The 13,519-nt window shown below is 38.1% G+C and overlaps 1 protein-coding gene across 11 annotated transcripts in view; it reads left to right on the top strand.

Moving 5' to 3' along the window:
• The window catches only part of UHMK1 (U2AF homology motif kinase 1), a 103,959-nt gene continuing 90,440 nt past the window's right edge, over nucleotides 1–13,519 (top strand). For 6 of the 11 annotated variants that reach the window (XM_073805029.1, XM_073805023.1, XM_073805017.1 and 3 more), the window contains exons 1-6: nucleotides 13–430; nucleotides 1,760–2,052; nucleotides 2,687–2,878; nucleotides 4,782–4,876; nucleotides 11,462–11,538; nucleotides 11,689–11,787. In XM_073805029.1, coding sequence (XP_073661130.1) covers nucleotides 163–430; nucleotides 1,760–2,052; nucleotides 2,687–2,878; nucleotides 4,782–4,876; nucleotides 11,462–11,538; nucleotides 11,689–11,787 — 1,024 coding nt within the window. In that variant the 5' untranslated portion in view covers nucleotides 13–162. Of the gene's footprint in view, nucleotides 431–1,759; nucleotides 2,053–2,686; nucleotides 2,879–4,781; nucleotides 4,877–11,461; nucleotides 11,539–11,688; nucleotides 11,788–13,519 lie in introns of all 11 variants that reach the window. The other 5 variants (XR_002175755.3, XR_002175752.3, XR_002175750.3 and 2 more) reach the window with 2 other exon arrangements.

The following is a 13,519-nucleotide window of genomic DNA, read 5'->3' as shown; positions in this document are numbered from 1 at the left end:
TTTCCGGTGTCATGGCGGCCCGAGGTCCCGGCAGTCGGTGAGGCGGCTGCAGGCCCCTCCCTGCGGAGCCGCTGGTCCGGCGGGCGGGGATGTGACCGCGGGCCCTGCCGGCCTGCCCTGGGCGTCGCGTCAGCTCCGTGTCAGCGCCCTCAGTCCGCACCGATGGCGGGATCCGGCTGCGCGTGGGGCGCGGAGCCGCCGCGGTTTCTGGAAGCCTTCGGGCGGCTGTGGCAGGTACAGAGCCGCCTGGGTAGCGGCTCCTCGGCCTCGGTGTATCGTGTGCGCTGCTGCGGCACACCCGGCTCGCCCCCCGGCGCTCTGAAGCAGTTCTTACCGCCGGGCACCACCGGGGCTGCGGCCTCGGCCGCCGAGTACGGTTTCCGCAAAGAGAGGGCGGCGCTGGAGCAGTTGCAGGGTCACAGGAACATCGGTAATAGCCGCTGTCTCCCTTCTCGTCTTGCTCAGGTCCCAGTCCAGGCATGCACCCCCTCTTGCAGCCTGGCGTTCCGTCTTCCGTCTTTTAGGCTGGACAAGTGGGTCTGGCCCTGTCCTTATCACCCGGTCCAGGGCCCTTTCCCGTCCCGCTTTCACTCTGCAATACGGTGGAGTTGGTGGTCTGCTTTGGCCGTAGTAGATGCTCAATAAATTCTGTTCTGATTCAGTTCTCGTTGGAGAATGCCGCACCTATTAGCACAGAGAATTATCTTCTCTAGTGAAAAGAGGCATATCTTTACTAGATTGTCATGTCTTATACGGAAATGTTTTAATCTTTGCACACCAGTGAAAAATGGGAAATATTGCTAGTACTTGTGACGTCAATGCTAATAACTCGTATAGGTGTTACTTGATACATATTTAGTATGGATTTGGGAGAAATGACTCCCAAATTTTACATAGTAGTTCTTATGGAAGTGTGAAAATTATACATAAGCACTTTATACTTTTACCCAGGTAAGACCATGTTTCATGATTCAGATATTCGGAATGTAAAATATGTGATGGTTACTGATGATTGATGTATGAAAACAGTTTTCATTGTTACTATACCAACAGAGAGCTTATAATTAGTAACGGCTTTGGTTAATAAAGAAATGTCTTATTTCCTGGCAAGCATGATCCATATTTAATTTGAAGGTGACCTTTTAAATATTACCATTTGGAGAAGAATTTCTTAACACTAGTGTTGCTTTTTTAGTTTTTATTTTTTTTAATTTTTTAAGGGTTGCTAAATGGTGTATATAACCCAGGTATTTAAGATGGAAATTTTTTGCAGACCTAAGGAGTTGTTGAATCTTTACATGATTAGGTTAAAATGTCATCTTGAAAGTCTCAATCTCTCTTTTTAATATTTAGATTATAGAGTGCTATTTTGGATCAAGAAAGAGTCTTCAGTTTTGATTTTGCATGTTGTGACATTTGCCGTAAGAGTACTTAGTATTTGGATTTTTCTTTTGATCATTTTTGCTTGGCACCCTAAGTGCCTATTCACCCATTCCTGAGTGCTTGGGAAACACAATTTGAATTATTGTGCCATGTTTAATATCTTTGAATAGTAATCCGCTGTTGAAGGTCGTCTCATTTTATTAAAATAAAGTAACCCAGTTGCCCAAAAATCTTACTCATGGGAAAACTAAATTACAGTGGCTTGCTTGCTCATCAAAGTTATCCTTATCTAGACTACCCCCAATTTGTATCTACTTTAATGGTCACTTACTCGGAGTCTGGTTTTTAAAGTATTATAATTCTTTTCTTTTTCTAGTGACTTTATATGGAGTCTTTACAATCCACTTCTCTCCAAATGTGCCATCACGCTGTCTGTTGCTTGAACTCCTGGATGTCAGTGTTTCGGAATTGCTTTTATATTCCAGTCACCAGGGTTGTTCCATGTGGATGATACAGCATTGTGCCAGAGATGTTCTAGAGGCCCTTGCTTTTCTTCATCATGAGGGTTATGTCCATGCAGACCTCAAACCACGTAATATATTGTGGAGTGCCGAGAATGAATGTTTTAAACTCATTGACTTTGGACTTAGCTTCAAAGAAGGCAATCAGGTAAGACATACTTTCTCTCCCCACCCCCTCAATGGTCTAAACAAAATATTTTTAAATAACAGAGGTGATTTAGTAGAGACTTAAGAGATATTTCTATGTAAAATACTGAAGTGCCTGGGGATGAAGCAAATAAGAATTTCATTGCCATAATCATTAAAAAGGGATATATGTTTGGGTCAGGTAGGGGGAGCTAGTACAAGAGGGCTGTGGAATTATTAAAAGTACTTTACCTACATAGAAGGCTTTTTTTTCTTTGAGCATTTGGTTAATTGCTGAATTACTGTTACTAGTGTCTTCAATGTTGGGACTCTGTCTAATGGCAGAACTCATGTGACAGTTCTGGCAAATGCTCCATTCTCCATGGTTTATCAGCTCTTTGCAGAGTGTCCTTATTTATCAGCAGTGTCTGACAGGCAAGAGAATATCTAAAGAAATGAGCAGTTGTATGGAAAGTGTACAGCTTGCCTTTGACAAGTACCCAGTTAATGAACCAAAGCATTGTGGTAGCCAAGGACTCAAAATTTTGACATTCGGTCTGGCAGTGGCTCATTGCACTTTCAGAGAGGTAAATACACTGGTTGGATGGAAAGTGGGCAGTTTTTGATTGGTTACAATATTTACTCATCTTCTTTAGGATGTAAAGTACATTCAGACAGACGGGTATCGGGCTCCGGAAGCAGAACTGCAGAATTGCTTGGCCCAGGCTGGCCTGCAGAGTGATACAGAATGTACCTCAGCTGTTGATCTGTGGAGCCTAGGAATCATTTTACTGGAAATGTTCTCAGGAATGAAACTGAAACATACAGTCAGATCTCAGGAATGGAAGGTAAACTCTACCACTGTTTTGCTTTGGGGCCCTTAATCCCAATGTAAGTGTACTCAGTTTATAGTGATTCTCTTTGAAGACACTGATTGCTTCATCTCCTCCATATTCCTCTTACTGTATTCATGTTACCTTCAATGCCATTCCTCACTCCCATAGCTACAGATGTGCTAGTGAGCATTGCATGCTCACTGTTTTTAGCTGAGGCCTGGCGTGTCGTAAGTGCTTGAATGAATGCATTTCCCCAAAGAAGCAACAGTGATTTGTTTAGTAAGGTAGTATTATATTCTAAAATATTACTAATATAGTACTATTCTATGAGGATCGTTAGAATGGATATTGGTTATTCTTTTACAAATGAAAACTTGGAGGCACAGCTATGTAAAGCCACTAGCTCCAGATAGTGCAACTGGATGTTCTAGACCTGGGCCCCCAATTCTGTCCCTCCTACTCAGAAGTTCAGTGTTCTGTCCACAGTTCCACTCTGCTTCGTGTTTATTTGTATTCTATATGTGAACTATCCTGAGAAAGTGCTGCTAATAACATTGTTTCTTTGGGAACATGGGTTCTAAGTTCCAAACCTCTGACATAGGAATTAACCTTTCACATATTCATGAGTTAGGAATTAACTACATTATGTTTTCCAACACATTGGGGCTTTAATGTTGTGATGATATCAGTATCCTTTAGGTTAGAGGTTTGATAAACAGTACAATGTTTAGGAATTATTATTGGTTTTGATATTAAACAAGTATTTTTTTGAGCATCTAATGCATAGTGTATGGCCATTATACCATACAGAGTTTTATTTCTTTTAAACCCCTAGTCATCTATACCTGGTGAAGCAGTTCTTGGAATAAATACTTTAATAGCCTAGTGGGTGTACCTAATGCTTACTTTTGGCAAAAAAAGTACTGCCATGTGAGTAAAACCAGTATCATTCTGTATCATTAGTACTCCAAACAGTCCGTTCTTTCTCTAGTGCTAATATAGATAAACGGATCAATTTTCTACATTTAGCTTTGACTAACTTTGAGCTCTTTGGACTATTTCTTCTTGAGCCAGAGCCAATCAGAACTAGATCACATTTGGGCATTTTTTTTGGTGAAATTTAGAGGCATGATGTGTACTAAAGCATTCCCCATTATTTGTCTCCTAGATATAAGCATCATTATTCTGTATTTTATCACTTTCTATAGAGGCAAAATTGCCGAGTATGAACATAGGCTCTGAAGTTAAACCTCTAGGGTTTATATCTTCCCCCACCTCTAAGTTATTTATTTAGGTTTACTAAGCTATGGTTTACTTTCTGTAAAATGAGGATAACAGCGTTGAGGTTAAAAAAGAGATGATACCTAGTTCCTAGCATAGAGTGTGGCCTGTGGTATTAGGTGATGATGATGATATCGGGTCTTTTTACTCATGTACTCACTTCCACAGTACTCAGGGAGAAAATGTTATGTTCCACAAGGATTTAAGGTATGAATAATGTGACAGATGAAATTTTTAAATACTGTCCTGGTTTCTCTTTGATAGTTTATTTTATTTCTGTCTGAAAACCAATTGAAGACTCATCATGAAGACACTGACTCACCTAGCACACATTTACTTTCTCATTTTGCATTAAACTACATTTCTGTGTGGTTGCTTTGGTATTTGTTTCTTTATTCATTCATCTGGTAAGTCTTCATAGAGTGTCAGGTACTGAGAATGGAGAAAAGATGTTCCTCTTCTCGAGAAGTTTTATAATAATGTACCAATCTCCTTCATTAAGATTGTAAGCTCTCAGAAGAGAGTGTTTTCTGTTGCATTTAATTTACCAAACCGTTCAGTGCTATGTGTCCAGTACTTAGTAAATACAGACTGAATTGAATAACCAAAGGAAGACTTTTCTCCGTCTTTTTAGGCAAACAGTTCTGCTATTATTGATCACATATTTGCCAGTAAAGCAGTGGTGAATGCCGCAATTCCAGCCTATCACCTAAGAGACCTTATCAAAAGGTATGTTACATGTACTTTAAGCTGGCTTTTTTTTCTGAATGGATTTATATTATTATTTCTGGTTTGCTTAATCATGTAGAACTTTTCCTTCCTTAGAATCAAAAATCTTTAGATATTCTATACAGTCTAGCTTCTAATAAGAAAGCAATCAAGTTGTTTACTAAATTTATTTTCAAAGGAGTGTTCTTTTTTCCTGGTGAGTACCAGGTATTAGGCTCTTCCTAGCAATTATTCAGTGGAAGATAGATGATGGATCACTGTACCTTGGGCCTTTCGTAGCTCTGACAGTTCTATATATGATAGAGAATAGGTGTTTATTAACTAAAGACTAAGTTTACTTTGGACTACCAAATAAAAGTTTCAAGTAAAGTAATTATATATTATACTTTAAATAATTACCATTGAAAACTCTGGGGACAGATACAGTGTTTTTTATTTAATTTTTAAATTGTTTTTTAATATAAAAATAATTCCTGTCTTTAAAAATGTAGTGACATAAAATAGACTTTCTTTGAATTGACAAAACATGATTTCTGACAAATGGTTTAATTAAAAGGATGTGTAACCCTATTCTTAAATTTTCTCCAAACTGGCTTTTAAAGCTTCATTAAAACTGCTCATTAGTCCACTCCTTCTACCCAGGAATGTTTGTTTCTCAGAGTGAACCTACGGCCATTCAGATTTGGTGGCAAGTTAGTCATGCCCTTATGATAGTCGTTGTCAAACGTATTTGAGAAAGCTGGTCCACGTGACTCCTGGGCCAGGTGTTGCTCTGCAGGGTGTTCTGATTAGCGTCAGTTATTGTAAGTGAAGGTGTCTGTTTTTATCTGGCATGATTGATTGTTTTATAAATCTTGGTGTCTAAGGAAATGACACTGCGGTTTTTGATCAGAGATAATTAAATTACACATGTGTATATAATGAAATGAGTCAGGCGGTCATGGAGCTTTTTGCTTAAAGTATACAGATGTAGTGTTTTGATTTCACCCAGTTTCCCCTAGTGGTAACATCTTATGAAACTAGTACAATATCAAAATCAGGAAATTGACATTACAGTCCATGGAACTCACATCTCACCAGTTTTTTGTTTTGTTTTGTTTTTTAACGCTTCAAATCATTTAATCCCAAATTATCAGTCATAGATACCAGTTTTTAAAGGATTAAAAAAAAAGACTACTCCCCTCAAAACATGTCCTACTACAGTAAGCAGTTCTGTAAGTTAAAAAAAAAAAAAAGTGTTTTAATAAAAGTGATAAATCATTCTATCTTTAGGATAGTTATATTCAACAAACCCACATATGCTTGATATCTGCATCTTACCTCCTAGAATCTCAAACTGTTTATTTTAGAAATAAAAACATGAGGAGAGGACAGTTCATTGTAAAATATGAAAAAGCAATGATTCAAGCATGTGAGTTTTTGCTTTATATTCCTAGCCAGAGCACAAATGACTGGATATTCTCATCAACACCAAGCTAAAAAAGAAACAAAAAACAAAACTGGAACCACCATGAAGACAACGCCACATTAAAATCTCTTTCTCTTGATACTTTCTGGCTTCCAGCTGACTGGATGAGTTTCTTCTGTAGTTGTATCATCCTCTCTGTACACTTTAATGGTTTTATCAGCTTCAGCTGTTAATAACCGACTTTCAGACTGATCAAAAGCACAAGCAAATATTCCTGACTCACTGTCCAAAGACCCAGGCTGCACTGCTGCATGAACTCTCTGGAAATTGTAGCCAGTTCTCCAGTCCCAAAGATGCATAGTGCCATTGTCAGCTTCACCAGTTTTACTTGCACTTATTTGTGTGGTGTGTGTGTCTTACAAATTACAGTAGTTTTAAATAGCTGTCAGTGTCTGATTGATACTAGATATTAAATGTTGCATTTTATATTGAAAAGAGGCAGTGTAAAATTATATAACGGATTTTAGGATAGAAGTCAAATTATGTAATGGATTCTGGGATAGACTTAAAAGTCTAATTGACCTTGTTATTTAAGCTTGAGGGGTTTGGTTTTATTTTGTTTTTAATAATACTTTTTTTTTTCCCTTTTTTCTACAAGTAATACTAGATTTGGAAGCTATAGAAAATTGTGACAAGAAAAATAAAAATTATAAGCTCATTTTCTACTGTTACCACTTTGGTGTATTTCTTTTCAGTATTTTTCTTCGTATTTTGTTGTGTATGCATGCAAATTATTTGAACTTTCTTTTTTTTTTTTTTTGTAGACTGAAACATAGATACTGAAAACAAATGTGTAGCTTAGTGAATGCTTAGGAATACTCTTGTATCCACTACATTCAGGTTGAGAATTAGAACTTTACCAGCTACTCCTGAAGTCCTCTACGTACCCTATCCCAATCTCAAGCCCCTTCTTCCTCCCTAAAAGTAACCGCTACCCTGACTTTCATGGTTATTACTTCCCTGTTTTCGTTATAGTTTTATTACCTAAGTGTGCATTCCTAAACACTATGGTTTAGTGTTGCCCTTCTATTAAAAAAAACAAATCCCTTTTAAGTTTCATTTACTCTAAAAGGTCCCTTTCCATCTCCTACTCTCCCTGTTCCTTTGTTTATTTGTTGAACAGCCTGGGTTGTTGACTCAGTATAGTTGTCCACAGTCTGAATTTTACAGATTGTGTTATTGTAGTATAGTCTAGCATATTTCCCTATTTTCTGTAAATTGGTAGTTGTATATTTGTATCTAGAGGGTTTTTTTTTTCCAGACTGTAGATGGTATTCTGTTTTTTTATGTCAGCACATAATGTGGCCATCTCCATTTTATGTGTTAAGAACTGTTAATACTTAGTGCCTAGATCCATGACTTTGTTAGGGGTCGTAGAGTGGTGATGTTCTTATTATGTCATTTTCTCTTCATTTAGTTAAGACGAAATAAATGCTTGATTCTCTTGACTTGTTTTCATAATGAATTGATTCCCTGTCATCTTCCAAAGCAGACCATCCCCTTTTTGAAAGGTCAAAGTATCATTATTAACTAGTGAATTTAAATATATTTGGTATATTTCAATCCATTGCAGTTCTTATCCTAATTGAAGCTGAAATTATCCCATCTTTGAGGAATGTGAGCCTCTGCAAGTTGGTTTTGGCAGACCTTATTATCTGTAATAGTTTCATTTTTATCTGGTGTGGTAAGATGTTCCTAGTTCAAAGTACACATTTCCTGCCCCAGACCTGGAAGTAGCATTTCTCCAAGAAGCCTGGTTTCTTTTAGTAGGAAATGGTATTTTAAAAACCACAATCTGGGTATTAGGAATACTGACTGCTACTGGAGCGGTCATTGTTTCAAGGCCTATTAAGTGGACAGAGTTCATACCGATGTTTCCAATTTAAATTCAGAACCACAGTGTTTTTACTTCTTCTGTTTTACATCTCTTTCTCTTTTCTTTTATGTCAAGAATTCTGGTTCTTAAGGACAAAGAGAATGCCAGATTAGAATATTTCATAATTACTCATTTGCTTCATTCCACATTACACTAAAACAGTCTCAATAATAGTGGTATAGTAAGATTACTGAAAACAGTTGTTTTTGCATATGCTTTTCCCGTTCTTCCCTCATTTGAAAAAGTTATATCTGCATTGTCAAATTATATAGCTATTACATGCTATGCACTCTGTTTTCAAGCACTCTCATTTAATCTCAGTTCTATGTGTAACTAGATGTTTAATGTTCATCACTGATCCTTGTGTTGATGTCTCTCTAGTCATTTTAGTTTACTGAAGCTTGTTCTCTTGATCATAGGATTAATATTCTTTGAGTTCTTACATGTTTTTTTCTTTTAACATTTTGTTTTCTTTTTTTTTTTTTTTTTTTTTCGGTACACGGGCCTCTCACCACCGTGGCCTCTCCCGTTGCGGAGCACAGGCTCCGGACGTGCAGGCTCAGCGACCATGGCTCATGGGCCCAGCCACTCCACGGCACGTGGGATCCTCCCAGACTGGGGTGCAAACCCGTGTCCCCTGCATTGGCAGGCGGATCCTCAACCACTGCGCCACTAGGGAAGCCCTAACATTTTTCTTTTAAATACTGTTTTATTTATTTGTTTTATTTATTTATTTTTGGCTACGTTGGGTCTTCGTTGCTGCACGTGGTCTTTCTCTAGTTGCGGAGAGCGGGGACTACTCATTGCAGTGGCTTCAGTTGTTGCGGAGCACAGGCTCTAGGCGTGTGGGCTTCAGTAGTTGTGGCGCATGGGCTTAGTTGCTCTGCGACATGTGGGATCTTCCCGGACCAGGGATCGAACACGTGTCTCCTGCATTGGCAGGCAGATTCTCAGCCTCTGTGCCACCAGGGAAGTCCCTTGCATATTAATCATAGTTAAACTGTGCTTATTATACTTGAAAGTCTGTTTACCTGGGTATAAAAATCCTTAGCAGACACTTTTCTTGAGTGTCTTAAATTACAGTTGACCCTTGAACAACATGGGTTTGAACTGCAAGAGTCCATTTATACATGGATGTTTTACAGTAGTAAATAGTATGTTACTACATGATCTGCAGTTGGTTGAATCTGCGGCTGCAGTACCGTGGATACAGAGGAACTGTGAATATGGAGGGCCAGCTATAAGTTATATGGATTTTACACTGTGGGGAGGGGGCATGCCCCTAACCCTGGAGTTGTTCAATGGTCAACTGTACTCTGTTTTCTTCTAGCATATAGTGCTGCTGTTGAAAACAGCGTGTTGATGACACTCTGTCTTTGTATTAAAAGTCACTTGGGGCTTCGCTGGTGGTGCAGTGGTTGAGAGTCCGCCTGCCGATGCAGGGGACGCGGGTTCGTGCCCTGGTCCAGGAAGATCCCACATGCCGCGGAGCGGCTGGGCCTGTGAGCCATGGCCGCTGAGCCTGCGCGTCCGGAGACTGTGCTCTGCAACGGGAGAGGCCACAACAGTGAGAGGCCTGTGTACTGCAAAAAAAAAAAAAAAAAGTCGCTTGGTCTTTTGGCCTAGATGCCCTGAGGATGTCATCATTTTCTTAAAAGTCTAGTGATTTTACCAGAATAATAGATTTTGATTTTTTAGGGTCTGTATTCTCAGGAAATATGTAGTTTCAGATCTTTTTGTTTGTTTTATGAAAGTATTCTTAAGTTAGTTCTTAGTATTTGTTCCCTCGTTTTGTTTTTTTCCTTCAGGCACTCCCATTATATATATTAGATTTTCTTTGACTCTACTCAGTATTATCACTTTTTCTTGAATCTTTTTTTATTTCATTTTTTTTATTTAAAATTTTTTTCTCCTTTCTGCCTTGTCTTTGAGACATTATCTCTTGTGTTTATTCATCCTTATGTCTCTTCTAGCTTAAGCTTATTTTATGAAATTATTTTTTCCTTTTGTTTCTCCTGAGTTCTGTTATCTGATGTTTGAAATTTTCTAATTTGATTTATGTTACTCTTTCATATCTTGTATCTTTGTAAAAAATGCCTTTAGCTCATTTGAAATGGTAGGTTATAGTGTTCACCTGTGTTGTGGTCATGTCTTTCTTGCATGCATTCGTTGTCTGAGGGCAGTTATTTTGCAGTTCTCTTTTCTTGCGTAGTAACTTTGTTATAATACTTTTCATGTGGTTCATTTTTATATGAAATACATTTTCCTAAACTTACAGAAGAAGGTGTACCTTTTCTAACTACACAGGGCTCCTTCCTCTGTTGTTCTGTGTAATTTTTTTTGAAAAAGTGTTTTTTTTTCTTTTCCTGAGATGTCATGGCTCTTCCCCTTCCCTGCTTTTTTCCTGGTGTCTTTGTCTCTTTCTCTCTCAATTTATTTACCCCATCAATGTGGATTCTCTTCCCAAGTTTTCTTTTCTTTGCAGGACTCTGCCCTGGAAGGGAGCTTCAGCTGGTTGGTTTTGAGAGGTTCTAGTGTCTAGATTACTTCAGCCCCCTCAGGTCTTACAGAGGACCCCTTGCATTCACTTGGAATTAGAATGTATAACCCCTGGTAGTTTCAGCTGCTTTTCTCAAATTGGCTAACTGTGCTTTCCAGTGAATACCTGTTGGTTCTTTGGGATTATTTTTTTCTCTGGTTCATCACATTAACTGTTATTTTTGTCTGCTTCCTTCTACATACATGCCAATGTGGTGCAAGTCCTACTGCTATTGATGGTTTCTCCCTAGCCTCTTGTATTTTGGAGTCTAGTGGGGTTACCTACTTTTGTTAGAGATGTTGTCCATAGATTTTTGATTTTGCTATCAAGTTGCTTTATTATTAGGGGGATTTGACAAGGCTCAAAAGTCATCTCACCTCTTTTTGTTTTTTTTTAATTGGATTACCCTAAATCTATGTCTAGCTGTTTTTCACTTAGTGTTACAGAGTGTGGATCACTTTGCCATGTTGTATTTATTAATCAAAAAGATTTTAAATTAAAATATATTATGTCTTAGGTATATATAATAATTTATTGAACTATTTACTCGTAAATAGCATTTTTTTTTGTAGATGAATGATTCAGTAAGTCATGCTACTTGATTAATGCTGTGGTGAACATTTAGACGTTTTTATTTTCTTTAATGGTTGCATTTTCAAAAGATTTGACAAAATTGTAAAGATACCTGTTTTTGTGTTTTAGCATGCTTCATGATGATCCAAGCAGAAGAATTCCTGCTGAAATGGCATTGTGCAGCCCATTCTTTAGCATTCCTTTTGGTAAGTTGTATACATCTTTATTTTTTTCTTGGTTATTTTACAATCAAATGAGACATCAGAACTAATTTGTATTCCCAAGCTCCTTTGCCTGGTAGTCGTCAATTTATTTGGGAGAGTTTACATTTAACCATGTTATAATGAATTTAACAGCCCCTCATATTGAAGATTTGGTGATGCTTCCTACTCCAGTGCTAAGACTGCTGAATGTGCTGGATGATGATTATCTTGAGAATGAAGAAGAATATGAAGGTCAGTGTTTCCTAAATTATATTTTAATGTGTCTTTCCTAACTGTGTGGAATAGTCATACCAATTTGTAAGATTCTCATATTTTACAAATTTATATAGTGAGGGTATTGAACTATATGATCTCTAAAGTACTCTCACTTTTGATTCCTGCTATAGATTGAATATGTCCCCCACCAAATTCATATGACAAAGCCCTAATCCCCAATGTGATAGTATTTAGAGTTGGAGACTTTAGGAGGTAATAGGGTTAGATTAGGTCTTAAACGTGGGGTCCTCATGATGGAATTAATGCCCTTTAAAAAAGAAGAGACAGGAGAGGTGTCTCTCTCCTTCCTCTCTTTTTTTCTTTTCTGTCTCTGCCATGTGAGTATACAGCAAGAAGGCAGCTGTCTACACCAGGCAACAAATCTGCCTGTACTTTGATGTTGGAATTCCAGGCTTCAGAACTATGAGAAATAAATGTCTGTTGTTTAAGCCACTCAGTCTGTGGCATTTTGTTATAGCGGTTTGAGTACACTAAAACAGTTCCTAAGGTCCTTTCAACTCTTACATCTCATAGGTCTTTACAAAATTAATAAAGAAGGCTATCTTTCCCAGCAACTTCTTTCTCCCTGTCTATTCTAGTCCTGCCCTAATCTTTCACTTCTCCTTTTAGCTCTCTTGTTTTGCTTTTAATAATTCATTCACTCAAGACATATTTACTGAGTATATACTTGCCACTGTGGAATTATTTCCTGACTTTAGTGTGATAGGGGAGACAGTTATATAAACAATTATAGTTTTGATAAATCTGAAGGTAGGGTAATGTACTGAGGCGGAGAGGAGGGGTATTTAACACAATCTGAGTGATGCATGAATGGGCATCTCTACAGAGGTAATATCTGAGCTCTGTTAGTAATTAGAATTGCTTGACCAAAAGTTGAGGTTGAGCTAAAAGTAGCTGAAAGACATAGAGATGAGAGAAAGTGTGTCATGTTCAGAGAACAGCAAATTGTTTGGTATGGCTGTATCTTAGGATATTTATTGGGGAACAGTCAGTTAAAGCTAAAGAGGTAGCCAGAATACAGATATCTAATAGACTTGTTTGCTGTGTTTAAGAATTTGGACTTTAATCCCACAGATAGTAATATTAGAATATAAACTACACAAGATAACTTTGCATCAGGGGTAGAATAGTCCCTGGCTTCTGATAAGTACTCAATAAATATTTGTTCTTTGTTAAATGTAATAAAGAGCCATTAACATTTAAACTAGGAGAGTGATATAGTCAAACTTGTGTTTAATAAGAGCATTCTGGAAGCAGAGTGATGAATGGACTAAAAATCAGGACCAGGGGCTTCCCTGGTGGTGCAGTGGCTGAGAGTCCGCCTGCCGATGCAGGGGACATGGGTTCATGCCCCGGTCCGGGAAGATCCCACATGCCGCGGAGCGGCTAGGCCCGTGAGCCACAACTACTGAGCCTCCGCGTCCGGAGCCTGTGCTCCGCAACGGGAGAGGCCACAACAGTGAGAGGCCCGTGTACCGCAAAAAAAAAAAAAAAAAAAAAGCAGGACCAAACATAAAAATATTAATTGCTTAGTATTAAACATTTTCTTTGTGGAAAATTAAACCATTACAGATAAAGCTAATTTTACCATACTGTCTCTTGTAAGGGTAAATCAGCTCTATATAGTTATCTGACAAATGAAACAAACATAATTTCTTTGAATCTGTGACAGTTGTAGGAATCTCCA

The sequence above is a fragment of the Tursiops truncatus genome, chromosome 1 (assembly GCF_011762595.2).
Source record: "Tursiops truncatus isolate mTurTru1 chromosome 1, mTurTru1.mat.Y, whole genome shotgun sequence".
Taxonomy (NCBI): domain Eukaryota; kingdom Metazoa; phylum Chordata; class Mammalia; order Artiodactyla; family Delphinidae; genus Tursiops; species Tursiops truncatus.
Note: the sequence above shows the minus strand (reverse complement) of the source record. Positions and strands in the feature narration are given on the sequence as shown.